This window comes from Stylophora pistillata, chromosome 1, assembly GCF_964205215.1.
Source record: "Stylophora pistillata chromosome 1, jaStyPist1.2, whole genome shotgun sequence".
In the NCBI taxonomy this organism is placed as follows: Eukaryota; Metazoa; Cnidaria; class Anthozoa; order Scleractinia; family Pocilloporidae; genus Stylophora; species Stylophora pistillata.
In genome coordinates this window covers 20,548,727-20,566,297 of record NC_142519.1, presented here as the reverse complement: position 1 = coordinate 20,566,297, position 17,571 = coordinate 20,548,727, and the positions used below count along the sequence as shown (strand labels likewise).

Genomic DNA, 17,571 nt, shown 5'->3' with positions numbered 1-17,571 from the left:
AGTTTAGAGGCTAGTCAATGTGGCTTTGAACAAAGTTAAAGTTAGAAATCAATGTTTCGGCAGCGAGATAGAACCGGTCCTTTTTCGGAACTTTCAGTTTTGAATTAATTTTGCCTTGCATTCGAATCACTCATCGACAAGCTACATTGCTAACACCTCATCAACAGTACAGCCACAGCTACAGCGCCTGCTGATTTTCCAAATCACAATTGCTGTTTATACCTTTAAATGGCACAACTCTTCTTTCAAATCATTGCCACAAATTTTGGACAACACGGTAGAGGCGGTTCTCGTTACAAGCAAAATGGCGCCGAAACAGTATAAGAAAATGTACGGGAATAAATCGCATCAATTAGAGCCAATCAGATTACAGGGACCACCAGTGATTTCAAAATGGATGTAATAAAACCCTAAATCTGTTTTGTCAAACAAGATTAACAATTTCTTTTAACATTAAACATACCGCCAGCTGCCAAAGAGAACTCGCCGCGACGGAATGGTTCAAACTGAACTTCACACTCGACACTTACTTCTTATAGTGACCAGGGTCGGCCATTATCCTCCAACGCAAGCCGTCAGTCTTTACAAACTGTGGGCTGAATCGAAGTTCTACAAAGCAACAGTTGTAACAAGAACCGATTGGCTTCTAATCTTAAAAACCCTTTCGCTACTTTATCGCGTGAGTGAATACAATATTAAAACAGTAACGAGCGTGACTTGCACCATAGTTAATAAAGGGGACTGGTTACAAAACCCGGCAAGATCCGATTGGCTTGTAATCTTAAAAACCCTTTCGCTACCTTATCTCGTGAGTGAATACAAAATTAAAACAGTAACGAGCGTGACTTGCACCCTAGTTAATAAAGGGGACTGGGTATGAAACCCGGTAAACTTCAAAGGACGCCTCTCTTGTTTTGATTTTTACGTTGACACTTGACATCACGTGACCGCGACCCTGCACAGATTACAAGCTAAAATGGAGGACACTATGGCTGATTTCTTGTCTGGGAATGATCTTGAAGCAATTTTGAACGTCTTAGAAGAAATGACAAGTTAGATAAACACGTTTTGACTTAAGTTGAAAACTGTGAGTTTTGAGTATGTTTCTTACTTTACGAATGGATCCAAAAAAGCTCGTATAAACGGCTGAGCTGAGCACATGTGTCAGAAGTACAGTAAGCAGTTGAAAACTATCTTTCAAAACCCTACCATAAAAACTAAATCGTATATAGCAGTGATTTAAATCTTCATGTTTCATATATAACACTATTAAGCTTATATAACAACAATTTCAGTACGCCGTTTTCGTTTTGATTTTGGATGGTAAGGAATTAATAAGCTCGCTGTTGCTGTGGAGAATCAAACAAACTTCCTTTCAATGTAAATGTAGCTAACATGATACTCTCCTATTTCTTGTTATTAGGTTCAGACTCAGGAGATTTTGTGTCGTTTTTGCGGCAAGACATAGAAGACAAAAGGTGGATACGAAAGGCATGTAGTTGCCAAACATAATCAGCATAGTAAACAAGTTCCATTTAGCATTAGTTTTCTGTGTTCAAACAAGTAGTGGAGAATACAGTGGTAAAACTCAAGGAAAACGAAGTACACTATCCAACTTTAAGACATGAACTGGCCTCATACACATTTGAAGATCTTGAGGAAGGTAGTACTGAATTCAAGCTGCTAAAGGACATATTTGAAGGGTATGTAAAGAATGGTATGAAAAAGAGAATGAAATCAAAGGTCTCGAGTAACCATCGACGAAGAGACGGAAAATTGCCTTCCCAATAAGGGAACAAACGGACCAGCAAGCCCTTCATTTCACTCGTTGGATACGCGTGGCGAACAAACCGAGTATGGTGAGGACTGGATATAAATTTCGTTTTGCTTGACCAAAAGAAAAGCCGTATGCATGGCTTTTCCTGGTCTTGAGTCCAGCATATTCCTGGTGGAGAGCCAAAATGTCTGCATAGACCATAGAAACCATGCGTAGTGGGACCCACTTCGCAATATACTACGAATTACTTTAAAATTAATCATGCAAGTGCGCAATCCAAGTAAATATCTCGATAAATCTAACCCCAACCAAACCATGGGCAATAGTTGAGAAAATTTCTTTCCCATTCAAGAAAAACCAAACTTAATCAAAACTGACATCTTTAACACATAGATCAATTATGAATTAAGACGAGTTACCATGAAGCTCACTTATCCTAAAGACTTTCTGTAATCTTACTAACCAGAGTTGCCATCTGGTTCTAGTGATGGTTCTCTCCGAGGCATTAAAGGCTCCGTTGGTCCCTTCCTAGGAACACTGTAAGAAAATTGACCAAATGAAAATTAAACACTCCATTAAGGATTCAAGTGAGTTGAACCTCCTTTGATCCTTTTCAGGATCATGCTTGACAACCTCGGAACACTTGTGAATAAATCCCGAGTGCAAGTAGGTCAAGTAGTTGTACCAAAAGCCTTGCCTTATTTTCTCACAAAAATGTTTGAAAAGGATAGTGTCAAACTAAATTAACGAACTTCATTAGGCAATAAGCTAACATGAACTCGATATAGCTCACGATCAATACTGATCTCAGCGCAATTATTCCCGAGGACCCTATACATACGCTTATGTAAGGATGTTACTAATCGGCCTTTGAACAACTGGGTCCAACGTGAGGCATGATTTCCCATTCTGAAATACACGTGACCCGTAAAAACCTCAAGATTTACTTAGAGCTTACACAAAAGAAGAGAGAGTTTTAGTTTTCCCTTTATATGAAACGCGTCAATTTCTCTAAAAATTCATGCATGAAACGGGATCAAACCCCCTTCTTACCAACCCCTTTGCTGCCCTATTAATCCTTTAACTCCTAAAAAAAAGTAGCATCAATTTCTCCTTACAAAATCAGCCCTGAATCACACAGTAAAGTTAGGAGAATAAAGGAAATTATCACCAGTTTAAGAAGCTCTTTTTGTTATCATAAGCATATTCTATTTTTCAGCACCTCAGGAAAGAGAATAGTATGGAGAATATGCATACTGATATTGAGGTGTCAAGGGCTAAAGGTATGAAAACAGTGACATCGGAATATGTTATTTACATAGTCAAAGAATGCAGGTTTTGAGCCACTCAAGAGGACGTGATAAGGAAGACGATTCAAATAACACAACATGGTGGACCCGATGTGTTAAACACGTCCTAAGAATCACCTCCACCATGTAGAAACCAAAAGGAGTAACGGTTGAGAACTGAAGCCGGGATCTCTTTTATAAAAAGTAACTTCAAAAGGATACATTATTATAACAAATTTTTTCCTCCTACGCAGCTATTCATTTAAAAACCAATCTCATTGTATATTTGCATAAAGATTTTTCCGCAATTCTCTTCCACATCTGATGTTTGAAGACAGAACAAGGCTAACTGAAACAAACTTGCGGTAATTCAGTTTTGGAGTCGAATTTGGAGTCGAACCCCTAAGTTGTTTCATCTAAAAAGATTAAAATTTGTCATAAATTCAAAACATAGTTCATTTTTTGCTTGCGATGGTGATGCAATTTTTCTAAATTTGTCGCGTCGCCAGCGCGCGGTGGGAGATTCCGCAAAAATCTCTTTACAAGAAGTGACTTCAAAAGGATACATTATCTCAACAAAGTTTTCTCTCTTACGTAGCTAGTCAGCTCAAAATCAAACTCATTGTATAAAATTATGCATTTGCATAAAAAATTTTTCCGCAACTTCCTTTCGCAATCTTAAGTTCGATGACAGAACAGGACTGACCGAAACGAAAGTTGGATAATTCATACTGGAGTCAAATTCGATTCAGCGATAAAATCCCAAATATATTTTGTCAAACAATAATAATAACCATCTCTCATAACATGAAAACATACCGCATGCCGTCAAAGAGAACTCGCCCTGGCGGAATGATTCAAACTAAATTGAAATTTAGTACAAATAACGAGAGATTTGAAGTTTTCCCTTAGTGCGTGACGCATTAATTGGGTAAGGTAACGAATCTGATCCAACCGACGTCGTCACCTTCGAAAAACCAGGTTCGAAAAGCCAGGTTCGACAGCGGCTGTTTGTACAGCATCGGTGGTGTGTCGGTAGTGTGTCGGCCGACGCGTCGGTTGGATCAGATTCGTTACCTTTACCCATTAATTTCTCTTACTAATTTCTCGACACTTACTTCTTAGTGTTACCAGGGTCGGCCATCCTTTTTCTACGCCAGCTGCTAGGAGTTTTTATGAACTGTGGGCTGAAATGGAGTTCTGAGCTTAGTGCCAACGAGCAAGCAATCAAAACAAACTTGATGACAACTCCGCTCAATGAATTGAATGCCAAAGCTGCTGAGCATCGACGATAAGAACCATGCGGACTTAACGTCACAATCTCTGCGCGCTACGATTGGTCCGTTACAAGACAATCGACACCTCTTTTCCATGTCTCTAAATCACTCGAGACTTTTTCCGCCTGCACAGTACTTTCGCACGGCTCTATGATGCTGCCGCCTTGCCAGCCTCGCGTCTTCGCTCGGCTGGCTCGTGGGCAATAATCGATTGCCTTGTGAATTTTGAAAACCCTTCCTCTACCTGATCTCGTGAATGACCACGAAATTAAAACTAACAAGCCTGACTTGTGTAATTATCCCGACGGGGATTGGTCAATATTTGCAGCAAGCTTCACTTAGCAGGAACATTTTTCACACTACAGTGGTAGTTTGGAAAATTTGGAATTCTCTTCTTTCACATCCCCATAATCCCTTGCGCCTTGGGGGGTAACCAGTCTGACAACAAAGCTAAGGACGCCATATCTGTTTGCAAAACTCTTATATATCATCGTAATTTACATGGGAAAAAACGACTTTTGCTGTGCTCCAAGCTGCTCAAATAATCGGAAAAGAAACCCAAATCTCAAGTTTTACAGAATTCCGAAAGAATCTAAGCGAAGAAATGCTTGGTTAAATAGAATTCGCCGACAAGATTTTTCACCAACAGACAACACTCGATTGTGCTCAGCTCACTTCGTCGGAGGAGAAAAGTCCGATGATCCTGCACATTAGGCTTACAATCCATCCATATTTGAGTTCAAGAAGGAAATTGAAAGTCGAAAGACCAGAACAAGTCAAAAAACAAACAAAGATGACTTCGTTGCAATTGAAACTCTAAAACCAAAGCGCAAACGAGTCAGTGTAAGTACTTCACGATGACTTTGATAAGTGTTTTTTGTTTGAGTTTTTATACTTGAAACACTATTTCCAACATATCTTTTTATCATTTTCTCAGGTATCGGGGGAAAGTAGGGGTCGCCCAAGAAAATCATTCAAATCTGTTGATGATCATGAAATATGGGGAGCTTGTTTACCAATAGAACACCCATTGAAAGAGCATGACTACTGCAAGTCGCAGGTGGATCCCAAGTCAAGAGAATTAAGCGATGACATTTTGCAAGAGCTCACTTCTTTGCAGAGCAAAGTGAGCGAACTTGAGCACGAAAATCAAAAGCTACGTGCAAAATGTCTTTTATTGGATCAAATTAAGCTAGACAATGACAAATTTCATTTTTGGACTAGTCTCCCCAACTATGACACCTTCAAAGCATTATTTAACTATTTAAATGCTGTTGGTGTAGACAAAAAAAAAATGTTGGAGAGAATCTGAAATGGCTTTACGTGACTGTCAGTTAGGAAACAAACCAGGGCCATCATCCAAGCTGCCATTGGAGGAGGAGTTGTTCATGGTCGCTGTTAGATTAAGAGTAGGACTTACACTGCCAGATCTGGCATTGAGATTTGGAATCAGTGAAGCAAGTGTCAGCAAAAATTTTTCTGCATGGATTAATCTGCTGTATTTCCACTTAAAAGATCTCTGCCAAATGCCTGACTATGAGGAATGTGGAAAGGCAAATCAGTTCTCATCATTCCCTGACCTCAAAGTTATTGTGGATTGCACTGAAATCTTTACCCAGAAACCCTCCTCATTAAAGGCCTGCAAAGAAGTATACTCAAATTACAAGAGTCATACAACCTTTAAGTTTCTATTGGCAATAAATGCACATGGAGCAATTGTTTATGTGTCTCGAGCATGGGGAGGCAGGACATCAGACAAACACATCACAGCAAGCAGTGCAGAATTTATTGCTACCCTAAAGGCAGGGGATGAATTAATGGCTGACAGAGGATTTGATATCGATGAAGCAATGGAAGAAAAAGGAGTGAAGGTTACTATTCCAGATTTTAAAGGAACAGGCAGATCACAACTAAAAAAACATGAGGGAAAGCGCTCAGAGAAGATTGCAGAGGCAAGAATACACGTTGAGAGAGCTATCCAACGAATCAAAACTTTTCAGATCCTGTGTAAACCAATTCCACTCTCAATGGCTCATTTAGCTGAACAAATTTTTACTGTGTGTGCATATCTGGTTAACTTTCAAGCACCTATCTTAAGACAGTAAGAGGAAAGTACCTGATTCATTATAAACAATATCTGTATACAAAACGGGCAGTTTTTCAGCTGTAATTTGAACATTAACATTTTTCAAATTTAAGGAACAATCTCTGGCTAAAATGACGAAGACTTCAAATTTCAACCCTGTTTCATCCTGGCTGTGGCCCCTCAATATTTTCACAATTAACATTTTTATAATCAACATATTTTGATAGTCGATATGATTACTCAAAAAGTAATCCAATCATTTGATTAGATTTTTTCTGGAAATTTAAACCCAATGAGGTCAAAAATTAAGACAACATCTGTTGTTGTTATACAAAAGCAATCCTATTATCTTAACACTAATGTAAGCAGATACTGTGACAGTCTTAACTTAGACAATTTTAAATTTGTCTCAATGAAGCAAGAGTAGAAAATTCAATTCCCAGTTTACCTATTCTTTCAATGCCATATTTCACTCTGGGATAAGCTAACTCTAACAAAAGTATGTTGTAAAAAAACTTCTTGAGTTTTGGTAAATTATTATTCCAGAAATCCTCATTAAAATCCACTCTTCTAACAAACAAGTGAGTGCCATCAGAAGCCACAAAGTCAGTCCATCTTCGACCAGTGCAAAACAGCTGCTGTTGCATCTGATAGTAATATTTATGGTTTTCATTAAGAATTAAACATCCATCTACATCTTTGACAATGTGTAGTCTTTTCAATGCTGCTTCCAAGGTCTCATTGTGATGTGGGTGGATTTTCTTCACCTCAATAGATCCATCATCATCTATCAATCCATCGGGAGAGGCTCCTAGGAAGGGATGAGTTTTTGACACAAAAAAGCCAGATTTTTGTACTTTGTTATTTGTTATTTTCATATATTGTTCAATGATTTCCCCTTCAGAACAAATGCCATCTCTCATGTGTCCAGTTTGAATCTTGTTGTTATAGCCAAGGATTTCAATCACAGCTTTGGTGGGACTAGTTGTCTCTTTTATGAGAGCTCGTTTACATTGTGAAGCTGTAATTCTAGGGGTTCTTTCTACAAACCATTGTTTACAATTTGATTGATCCCTTGTAGCCTTTTCGATCTTCTTGATATCATCATCTTGTACTCTGAGCTTGTCAATAATTGCATCAGCTTTTGAAGTGATGTCATGTAGTGAAGCTGGATTTGACTTGATAGGGCTTACTATTGCTCTAACATTCTCATGCTCGGTGATGTCTTCAATGTCCACATTAAAACTGTACGCCAAATGTGGATCATCAGCTGGCAAGAAATCAGGCAATTCTTGCTGTAATGGTGATTGGGGTAGAATATCTTTTTGGGCTAATATGTAGAATATAGGTGGCATGGGGTTTCCATGATTTGCACAGAAAAGGTCTCTCTTTAAGTTCATTTTTAATTCATCCATGGTCCTTTTATCATGCTGTGTGGTTCCATAGAAACTTTCTGTTACAGAAGGGGATGGATGGAATTTCTTTGTGGGTGGTTCTTTACCTACTTTGGCCTTATAAAAGTTGATATCCTCTACAATGACAGGTTCAACTTTGGCACCTGTAAAATGGGCAAAAGAGAAATGCATTTGAAAAATAGAAAATAAATCCCGACATATAATAGAATAATAATCCACAATATTATAAAGTTAATTTTCAGGATACCTTTAGGATCTGACCATGAACAAGGCAGATCAGTACAGGTGGGGTCAGGTGGAAGATGCTGTTTTCCCTCAGCTACTACATCACACAGGGTAAAGAGAATAGCTCCCACATGGCTACAGTCCCCTCTCAACCTAGAAAACAAATGCTACATTTAAGTAATCAATTTCATTTGACATTTTTTTAAATAAATACAGCCAGCTTACCCAATTGTGCATGTGCAGTGGCAAAACACTGGTTTGCTTGATTGGGTTTCCAGTACAACGTACATCACTTTGCTTTCCTCCTGATCAGTTGAGAATGACGGGTTGCAGATTCCTCTAAGAGCCCAAAGACTTGGGAAATCGGGTAGCAAATGAACTCTAAAGCACAAAACAGTAAAGGAAAGGTCAAAACTATAATGAGACAGAATAAAGACAAAGTTTCAACTTATCTAAAATGTTGCAATTTTACTTTGAAGACGGGTTTATTTTCTCAGACATGCTATTATGTCTCACTTGAAGTGTAGTTGCAATGTTTTATAATCAAACATAAAACACAGACTTACTTGACAGAATGTACATCTTGCTTGTGCTCCCATGCACGAAGTGTCTTATACTTTCGCACAGTTTGCTCTTCATAACCAACTCCAATTAAATATGACTTGACCATTGACTCATCCATGAGCATTGGTATGCCTGTTAAGTCTTTCTTCCATTCTTTTTGCTTCTGTAGATAAGCTATGGTTGGTAAAGTCCAGCAAGCTGACTGATTCTCGGTCTTTGTAGGGTCGTGGATGATGTTGACAGATTTAAAGCGTTGCAAACAATGTTTACGAGCGCTTTCTTCCCGATATTTTTCTCAAAATCTACAGAGAGAGCTCTACAAACTTCCTTAAGCTTTGGTTTCGTGAGTTTAGAAGCATCTTTATAACAATTTGGTAGCTTTAAATCCGTTTGTTTGGTTGGAGCCGCCATTTTGCTTGTAACTAGGGCTCCAAAGTTACCCCCCAAGGCGCAAGGTATTTTGGGTAATGTGAAAATGAAGAATACCGGAATTCAGAACCGGAACCGGAATACTCGGAATACCCGGAATTCCCGGAATGACCGAAGAATAATAAGTTTTAAAAAGATAAAAATATATTAAGAAATAAATAAGAATATTGATGATTAAAAATTTATGGTAAATTCACAACTTAATTGAATAACTTAATACGAAATTTTTCTCTGAGGGTCCCAAAAAAAAAAAGACATACCGGCACTGTTCATGGAGATACACGTATTAAAATTTAAAAAAGTCTGCGTCAGGCCAGTAGCCCATACAGCCTAAGCGACGAAATATTTGTACTCTCTCTTCCTCATGGATGGGATGCAAGTCCATCACATGGTTACTCCCCCTTTTAAATTCGCCTCTACCCATTTACACACCTGTAGGATGTCAAGGGCGCCATGACCATTAGGCCGCCACGCTTTTTCAACCGGAACCATTGCAGAAGATTAAACAAATGCAATATTTCCGATTAGTTTTATAGTTCGAATGTAAAAAGCTCCGAACTATTACAATATTATACTCTACCTTGAATAACTGTTAACCACACATTGGGAGCTATCAAAGCAGCTACCATAAAGACCAGCCGTCTACTGTTAAAATTGAGAGATCGTCAGTTACTCGACACCTTTTCACGTTTATTATATATACCTTGAATATATACCTTCTAATATAAACCTTGTACTGATGGATTCTTCTTTTTTTTTAATTCTAATACGTGTATCTCCATGAACAGTCCCGGTAAGTGTCTTTTTTATTTAGGACCCTCAGAGAAAAATTTCGTTTTAAATTATTTAATTAAGTTGTCAATTTACCATCAATTTTTAATCATCAATATTCTTATTTATTTAGTTATTTATTTACTTTTATTTTTTTTTAATTTATTATTTTTCGGTCATTCCGGGAATTCCGGGTATTCCGGGTATTCCAAGTATTCCGGTTCCGGTTCCGAATTCCAGCTTTCCATATTTTCCAAACTACCTTACAACACATTTTACGTCAGTAATATCGTAGTATCGATGCTTTAAAACAATGAAGGAGGAAAAAAAACACAATTAGTTCAATTAGTTAGTTAGCCTAGTTGCTCTAAATACATCCAAAGAACCGAAATTTAAAGACCAGTTTCCAATAAAATCAATAGAATGGCCAAGTGGGATCCTGTAACAACGCCAATGAATTTTCCTATAGTTGCAGACCCTCTTATTGTCTCGCATGGCAACGATGTTAACCATTATCAAAATCAATATCACAGCCAACTTTATTACTGACAGCTTTCCATCGATCATGGTGTTCCAATTGAACGCATCATCTCAGTGATATACTTATCATTTCATGATCTCCTCCACATTGTGACTGACGTTTCGAAAACCCGTGCGGAAGTCATCATCAGAGTCAAGTGGTGGCTTCCGCACAGGTTGTCGAAACGTCAGTCACCCCCACCGACAACAGTCATGTCCTTCTCAGGACTACACTTACCCGGACGACTACACTACACTTTCACATGTTACCCCCGGTAACATGTTTTCTATGTAACATGTAACTATGCTTTCGTCCCTGCAAGTCTGTTTCGTGATTGCTCACTCAACCATCTTTTTTATGCTATACAAATTTGTATAAGAGGCGTGCCGGCAAACTTAAGTGCTTTGTTCAGTTATTGCGTCATGACGCTTTGTTTCTGTGGCGGCATAAGGACAGAAGTTCATAATGTTTATTGAGTGATGATAATTCAGGTCGGCAGATGATGAGTAGTTTTTCTTTTAGGCAGAGGTTGCTTCTTTTACTTGCGCTGTTGTAAGGTAATATACGTATATATATGTAGATACAAGACTACACTTTCATCCCTACAAACCTGTTTCGTGATTGCTCACTCATCAGGGGATTTTACTTCGAATGATTCCATAGTATTCTAAGACTTCTAATAAAGCAGTTGTGTATAGCACTTAGTCTGTACACGCGTTACTCTATAGTAGTGTATTGAACTCTAATACACAACAAACTCCGTCAGGCATTCTTTGGTGGTTCTCCAAAGTAGGTGAATTTAATCTCTTTTTGAAGGCGCTTGAAAAAATACTGTTGACGTAACAGTTCAAGAAGCAGCCATCTTCAAAGACATATTGCTCTTATGCTATGACCTTTGCCAACTCATTCACCAACAACAGTCTCCGAGCGAAAATCATTCTTTTAATAACATAGTAAAATTCTCAGTCCCAAGGTCAAACTAGACACGAGCAGACAAGATAAAAAATATAATGGAGAGTGTGTTCGAGTGAAAAGTACTCTTCTGTTCGTCAGGTGTTGTTCCGACGTATTATGATGTAATCGCGTGCACGCATGCGCCGTTCGGTTAGTGACCACTAGGTTTTTTGACTGGCTTTTCCTCCATGTTTGTTGTGAGCTTTTACAGTCGATTTTTCTTTAAATAAAGGCTCAAATGTTTTTCAAATTGCAATCCGGCTGAACAGGTGTAAAACGGATACATTTTTATTTAAGTTGTTTTGAATGCAATGTTGGCGAGTAGGAGATGATTGGAAAATCTCATAACGTAAATTGCCGCTTTTAAGACCCGGGCTTATATCAGAGGGAGCCCGTAACCGGAACAAAAAAAGCTCTTCAGAACAAGCTATAGAAATGCTGATCAAATAAGGTTTCACCAACTTTACTGGTTTTTAATTGAACTTCAAGACCATTAAACCAATAGACTCCTCCAACCATATATCGTAGAGCTTGTGGAACATCATCACGACTTATCTCTTCAGTGAAATATTGCTGCAGCGATTTATCACTGAGTCAGGGATGAGTCATTGCGATATACCGTTCAAGCTAAAATTTCCCTTGAGTGAGTTTTCATATGGCGAAAATTAAATGGTTGTCTACTATATCTCGTTCAAGCGAAATAATTATATGATATTTCAAATTGCTCTTCCTGTCTACATACATATTTTATCCTATTTTAGTGAGTAATCAACAACACTTCTACACGTGCGTGATCAAACAAATATATTTAGACTCAATAACTTTAAATAAGCAGAGTTAAATAAAAAAAAGGTTTAAAACGTAGTTTACAAAGTTTTTTAAACATGATCGGAAATCGATCTATCAACGGACTTTGTTGCTGTGCGAGTGCAACAAGCGAATAATGAACAACACTTCTGCACGCGTAATCAAGCATGAATTAAAGAGATTTAGACTCATTGGCTTTTTAATTAATTACGAGAAGATTATAAGGACATTTTATACTTTACAGGGTAATACGCTGTGGCTGGTTTTCAAACACGATCGAAAATCGATGTAACAATGGACTTTGTTTGACTTTGTTGTGCTGTGTGAGTGCAACAAGTGAATAATGGACAATACTTGTACACACGTAGTCAAATTTACATATTTGATAAAAAGGTCTAAGGGGTAATTCATACTCTGTAGCGCAAAAGCCCTGCATGGGTTTCAAAGTTTTTCAAATCGATCGAGCAACGAACTTTGTGTTTATTTTCTATTCGAGTGCAATAAGTGAATAATGAACAACACTTCTACACCCGTAATCAAACAAATATATTAAGACTCAATGGCTCTTTGATTAACTACACGAAGATCATAAGGGAATTTTATACTCCGCAGGGTAAAAAGCCGTGGGTGGTTTTCAAACAAGTATCACTGATATATCGCGATAATCGCGATATTCGGCGTTTATCGTTTACATTACTTTGCACAGTGCCGCATATGTGTATGTATGTATGTTAAATTTTATCTATGTTTGTATGTATCAATCAAAACCTCAGTTACACGAGGGACCTGCACAGATGTGAGGCTATGAGATTAACACAGACAAACACAGCTACACTAAAAACACAATTGGCAGAGAAAGACGAGGGTTTTTTTCGTTTGCTTGCTTTTTTACGGGCGGAAATCATTAGTAAGCCTAGACTTTGGGTACTCGACCCAGGCCTTTTTTTTAGGTGCGGCGTCGGTGGGGGTAGCAAGGTAATTTGGTTTTATCAACTGAACATAATGTAAAATGGCCACCGTAATTAGTTTGAATACTGACGTTTTCGAGCGTTACCCCTCGTCAGAGCGAATGGAGGAATTTTGGGTTGTGCGTGTGTTTATATGCAGAAACTCCAGCTATGACATTGGTGGGAAGATGCTAAAATATAGATTAAAGTGTACAGCGACTAGTTTTGATGCGTCCTTATAATTCCTTTCTACGTCGCGAAGGTGTTCTCAGAATCGGTCAGCAAGTCGTCTTCCCGTTTCGCCAATGTATATCTTTTTGCAGTAAGTGCAAGTTATGCAATAGATGACATTGGCGGAGGTGCACGTGAAGTGATCAGCAATCTGAATGGACAGTTTGGGTCCCCATATTTTCTCAACGTTGTGAATGAAAGGACAGGTTTTGCATCATGCGCGAGTGCATTTAAAAGTTCCGGATTGGTCATTAGTTTGAAGTGAACTTCTGACCAAGGAGTTGCCTATGTTTTTGTCGCGTTCGAATGGAACAGGTAGAGGTTGCGAGAAGATAGTGCCAGTCTCTGGATCGTTTTTGAGTAATTTAAGGTTTTTGAGAAAAATGGATTTAATTGCGTGGTTGTGAGGGTGAAATGTGAGAGTGAGTGGAATACGGTCGGAATTTTCCTTCTGTGACGTATTTGGTGCCGACTGTCGATCGATAAGTTGGGTGCGGTGGTGACCCGCTTGAACGACAGAAACAAGGTAACCACGTTTTTTACATAAACAACGAAGTCTAAAAAACTGAGAAAAGGGAATGGAATTCTTGACATGAGATGGATGCGAAAATGAATACAACAAGAAACTATGTGAGTCTGTAGGTTTGTAATATACACTAGTGCATAAGCCGTTGTCTTCGATTGAAACTTTGATGTCTAAAAAGAATAAAGAATTGTCAGAAATTTCCCCGGTATACTTTAGAGCCGGGTGAAAGCACTTGACTGCAGTTACAAATTTGAGTTAGCTTCTCTCTGGTAAAGGAGGTAGCGCCGATACAATCGTCAATGCAGCGACCGTAGAGTTCAAGTTTGGGGCCGTTGTATTGACTGAAAAATTGGTGTTCGACAAAACCTACAAAAAGATTGGCATAGCGGGGTCCCATTTTGGTGCCAATGGCTAAGACACTCGGTTACTTTTTTATAATAGCTTAGTGCTGCCTATTTTTGATTATGCTGATTTAGTCTGGGGTGACAAGGACAATGTCACACTAATGAAGGACTTGCAAATTCTGCAAAACAACGCAGCTAAGTTGATATTAGATAGATCAGTTCACTCCTCATCCACTGATGCATTAACAGTCTTGAGATGGCTAAATCTTGATGAGTTGATATTAGATAGATCACTTCACTCCTCATCCACTGATGCATTAACAGTCTTGAGAGGGCTAAATCTTGATGAACGTAGGAAATGTCATCGATATATATATGCATACAAGTGTATTAATGGCGAAATTAATCATTCTTTGGACACTGTAAGAAAGAGTGATATGCACTCCTACAATACGCGCAATAACAATACTATAAAGCTCCCCAAAATCAAATAAAATTGGGGAAAACATCGTTCGCGGTATCACTGTTTCAAAGACTTTAATGAGTTAGAGAGAACTGTAAGAAACTCAGTAAGTTTGCCAATTTTTAAGAATGTTTTTTTTTTCTGCTTTTTATAATGAAGTATTTTTTTAAATTAATTTTGCAGTGTATGTGTTGTAATCATTTTTATATTCCGATTTTAGCTCAAATTTCTATATTTTAATTGTATTTTTGTATAATACACATCTAGTATTTAGGACCTCTATGTAAACCACTATCGTGATGGAGCTTCCTAATAAAAGATTGTTATTATTATTATTATTGTTTGGAAAGTTGTAACCGCCGGGGAATGAAAAAGCAATTGAGTGTAAGCACTAGTTCGGCTAGGCGAATCAGTGTTTCAGAACTAGTTTCCTTAACAGTGCGTTGACTAAAAAAATGTTTGAGGGCCAGAAGACCTTCGCCTTTGGGAATGACAGTATAAAGAGATGCAATATCCATTTTTGCTTAACGCTCTGTTAAGGGACCTAGTTCTGAAACACTACTGCGCCTAGTTACCATTCTCGTTACCATGTTCCCACCAATAGCGTAGCTACACTTTCTGCATATAAACACAAACACACGACCCAAAATTCTTCCTTTTTTTTGCTAGCGGCCTTACGCAGTTTTCACACGACATTTTGTCATCGTGGTAAATAACACTTCTTTTGTCTCACGACGGTGGTCACCTCGGGTGTGAATCGCGACGTTTCGACTGCATACTGCTAGTCTTCTTCGGGTGATGTGGTCGATTGGATACACTTCACCCATGTACTGTTGGGCTCAGCTGTGATTGAATGAAATTCCACGGCTGTGGTCGGTGCAACCTCGGATCAGGTTCGCTCTGTGGTCCGCTGCCGCACGGCTATCCTGCTGCTGTGTTTATTGATCGTCGGCATCCAGTCTTTTGGGATTTCTATTCCACCTTCGCTGTTGATGTTGTCAGGGTGAAGTCTAGAGTGGATTGCCTCTTTCACCCTGCATATGTAGAGATAACGATCACATCAATAAACTTTACTTCGTATTGGGTATTCAGGGCGTGCTCTAGAAAGGCAGAAGTTAAGTCCTAAAGAGTCGACCGGATATCCCTAGACTTTGCGGCACTAACGAGGAATCCTGTAAATTACACGCGGGATTTTGCGAACCTGAGTGGTTCACAAACTTTTCGAGTGTTCTTCCAAATTCCAAATGGTTTATCAGCTGGTAAACCGATAGAAAGAGTGTTCACCGCTTTTATGACAGAAATATACAAGAGGTTTGTCAGAGAGAACGATAAATTAATCCTATTTTGTGATCAAGTCACTGAGTCTCATGAAAACCGCCAAAAAGGATGATACACTAATCAAAGCAATAGAAACTGACAGCATGAAAATGCGATTTAAACATCGTCCAGCTATTTTGTTCACCAGCGGTCCTCTATTTTCCTCAACCAAATTGGTTTCTGTTGCCTCAGTTTGTATTAAAGCTCAAATTTAATGGAGTCCTGGGTAAAATTTACAGTAAGAGCTTAAAACGCTTGAAATTGGCAGACTATCAAACGAAAGCTAAAATCTCGGACAACAATTAGAATTGCCATAAATCTTGGGAGCACATTCACTTTTTTTAATTTTAAATATAAGATTTGATGATGTTAAAAAAAACAACATCTTTGTCGTTGTTTTTGACGTTCAAAGCGTCCTCTACGTTTCCTTTAAACCAAAGGCCCTTACCAAAATAAAATCTGGAAATTCGCCCCGTGCACGCCATTTTACAGGAAGGGAAGAAGTTTCAGTTTTCTATGGTTATGCTGGCAAAAATTGAATAGATTGTTCAAGTAGTAGCCCTTTGACGGGTTCTGGCTCATTTTCCCTGCATTTACGTCAAATTATCGTGAATATTCGTTAATTTAGCACTTTCATGGCCTGTTTTATGCTCTATCGTTAAATTATCGTGCATGCACGATAATTTATCACTTTCGAGAGATTCTTTAAGTATGTTTGTAGCGTTCACGTTAAATTATCGTGCATGCACGTTATTTTAGCACTTTCCCCGACCTCAATTTGCCAAATCACGTTAAATTATCGTGCATGCACTATATTTTTGCACTTTTCCCATCGTCTATTTGTGGTATTCACGTTAAATCATCGTGCATGCACAATAATTTGACGGCGTGCCATTTACCTTTAAGTGTGTTGTGTGACCGCTTTGTGGTGTCTAGGTTTTATGCAAATTTCTATCAAAACCCCCCTCTCCAGCGGAAGAAACTAACCCCATAAAATATTCAAACCCCCCTCTCCAGCGGAAGAAACTAACCCCATAAAATATTCAGATCATATTGAAGTAATTTATTATCTTCTTACTTGAACATGTGAACACTTCGTGGTGGTTGCGTTTCTCATTAAAAAAATTATCTTGACCACTAACAAAAACATGGATATTGCCAGTTTTTCGAAAGATATGGCTCTCAAACTCGAAAACGATCGCACGCGAAGAAAAATCTATCAGACTGTACAAGACTACAAAGATGTACAGCAAGGTATCGCTATCCAACGCGAGAAAGAATTCAAACCGATCACACAGGAATTGTCCAAGGTCAAACAAACAATAGACGACAAACAAACCCAAATTATTCAAAAATTGGATGAGAATCAAAAAGCTCTCACGCAAGATCTTTCGTTTCTCAAAGAGCTAGACACATTCGAAAGCCCACCACAAAGCCCATCAGCTCTTGAACCACCGCCGAAACCGAAAACAAAAGTTCCAGACCCAGACAAAGATTTCACCCAAGACGAACTTGAATATATTAAAAAAATCGGTTATGAAACACCTAAAACCGCATTCAAACAGATACTTGAGGGAGAATTCGATTACGATGGACACATGTTTGATATACATGATAGAATCACCCACG

At 38.5% G+C, this 17,571-nt stretch overlaps 3 protein-coding genes and 1 pseudogene across 8 annotated transcripts in view; 1 reads left to right on the top strand and 3 right to left on the bottom strand.

Annotated features, from left to right (window-relative positions):
- LOC111329136 (uncharacterized) overlaps nucleotides 1-10,700 on the bottom strand; it is a 118,839-nt gene extending 108,139 nt beyond the window's left edge. For 2 of the 6 annotated variants that reach the window (XM_088743355.1, XM_088743365.1), the window contains exons 1-3: nucleotides 4,185-4,648; nucleotides 2,241-2,314; nucleotides 531-609 (exon numbers count right to left, since the gene is read on the bottom strand). In XM_088743355.1, coding sequence (XP_088599481.1) covers nucleotides 531-609; nucleotides 2,241-2,314; nucleotides 4,185-4,210 — 179 coding nt within the window. In that variant the 5' untranslated portion in view covers nucleotides 4,211-4,648. Of the gene's footprint in view, nucleotides 1-530; nucleotides 610-2,240; nucleotides 2,315-4,184; nucleotides 4,666-10,590 lie in introns of those variants that run through there. The other 4 variants (XM_088743360.1, XR_015994712.1, XM_088743372.1 and 1 more) reach the window with 4 other exon arrangements.
- On the top strand, nucleotides 5,498-7,010 carry LOC148741617 (uncharacterized). Its single transcript, XM_088743419.1, has one exon. It carries the CDS (start codon nucleotides 5,657-5,659, stop codon nucleotides 6,446-6,448), a length of 792 nt encoding a protein of 263 aa, XP_088599545.1. The 5' UTR covers nucleotides 5,498-5,656; the 3' UTR covers nucleotides 6,449-7,010.
- Nucleotides 6,484-9,255, bottom strand: LOC111338949 (uncharacterized). Its single transcript, XM_088743406.1, has 4 exons — nucleotides 8,636-9,255; nucleotides 8,295-8,450; nucleotides 8,092-8,222; nucleotides 6,484-7,987 (listed from the first exon to the last, which is right to left on the bottom strand). The coding sequence occupies exons 1-4, from the start codon at nucleotides 8,755-8,757 to the stop codon at nucleotides 6,828-6,830; spliced, it is 1,569 nt and encodes a 522-aa protein (XP_088599532.1). The 5' UTR covers nucleotides 8,758-9,255; the 3' UTR covers nucleotides 6,484-6,827.
- Nucleotides 10,701-13,081: 2,381 nt separating the features above from the next.
- Nucleotides 13,082-15,452, bottom strand: LOC148741616 (uncharacterized; annotated as a pseudogene).
- Between the last annotated feature and the right edge of the window lie 2,119 nt (nucleotides 15,453-17,571).

What these genes read in the sequence shown, in the direction of transcription:
- LOC148741617 (XM_088743419.1), top strand. Translation starts at nt 5,657, where the DNA reads ATGGCTTTACGTGACTGTCAGTTAGGAAACAAACCAGGGCCATCATCC.
- LOC111338949 (XM_088743406.1), bottom strand. Translation starts at nt 8,757, where the DNA reads ATGCTCATGGATGAGTCAATGGTCAAGTCATATTTAATTGGAGTTGGT. An exon ending in CACTGCACATGCACAATTGG is followed by an intron (nt 8,223 to 8,294) that starts GTAAGCTGGCTG and finishes TTTGTTTTCTAG; the next exon opens with GTTGAGAGGGGACTGTAGCC. An exon ending in TTCATGGTCAGATCCTAAAG is followed by an intron (nt 7,988 to 8,091) that starts GTATCCTGAAAA and finishes CCCATTTTACAG; the next exon opens with GTGCCAAAGTTGAACCTGTC.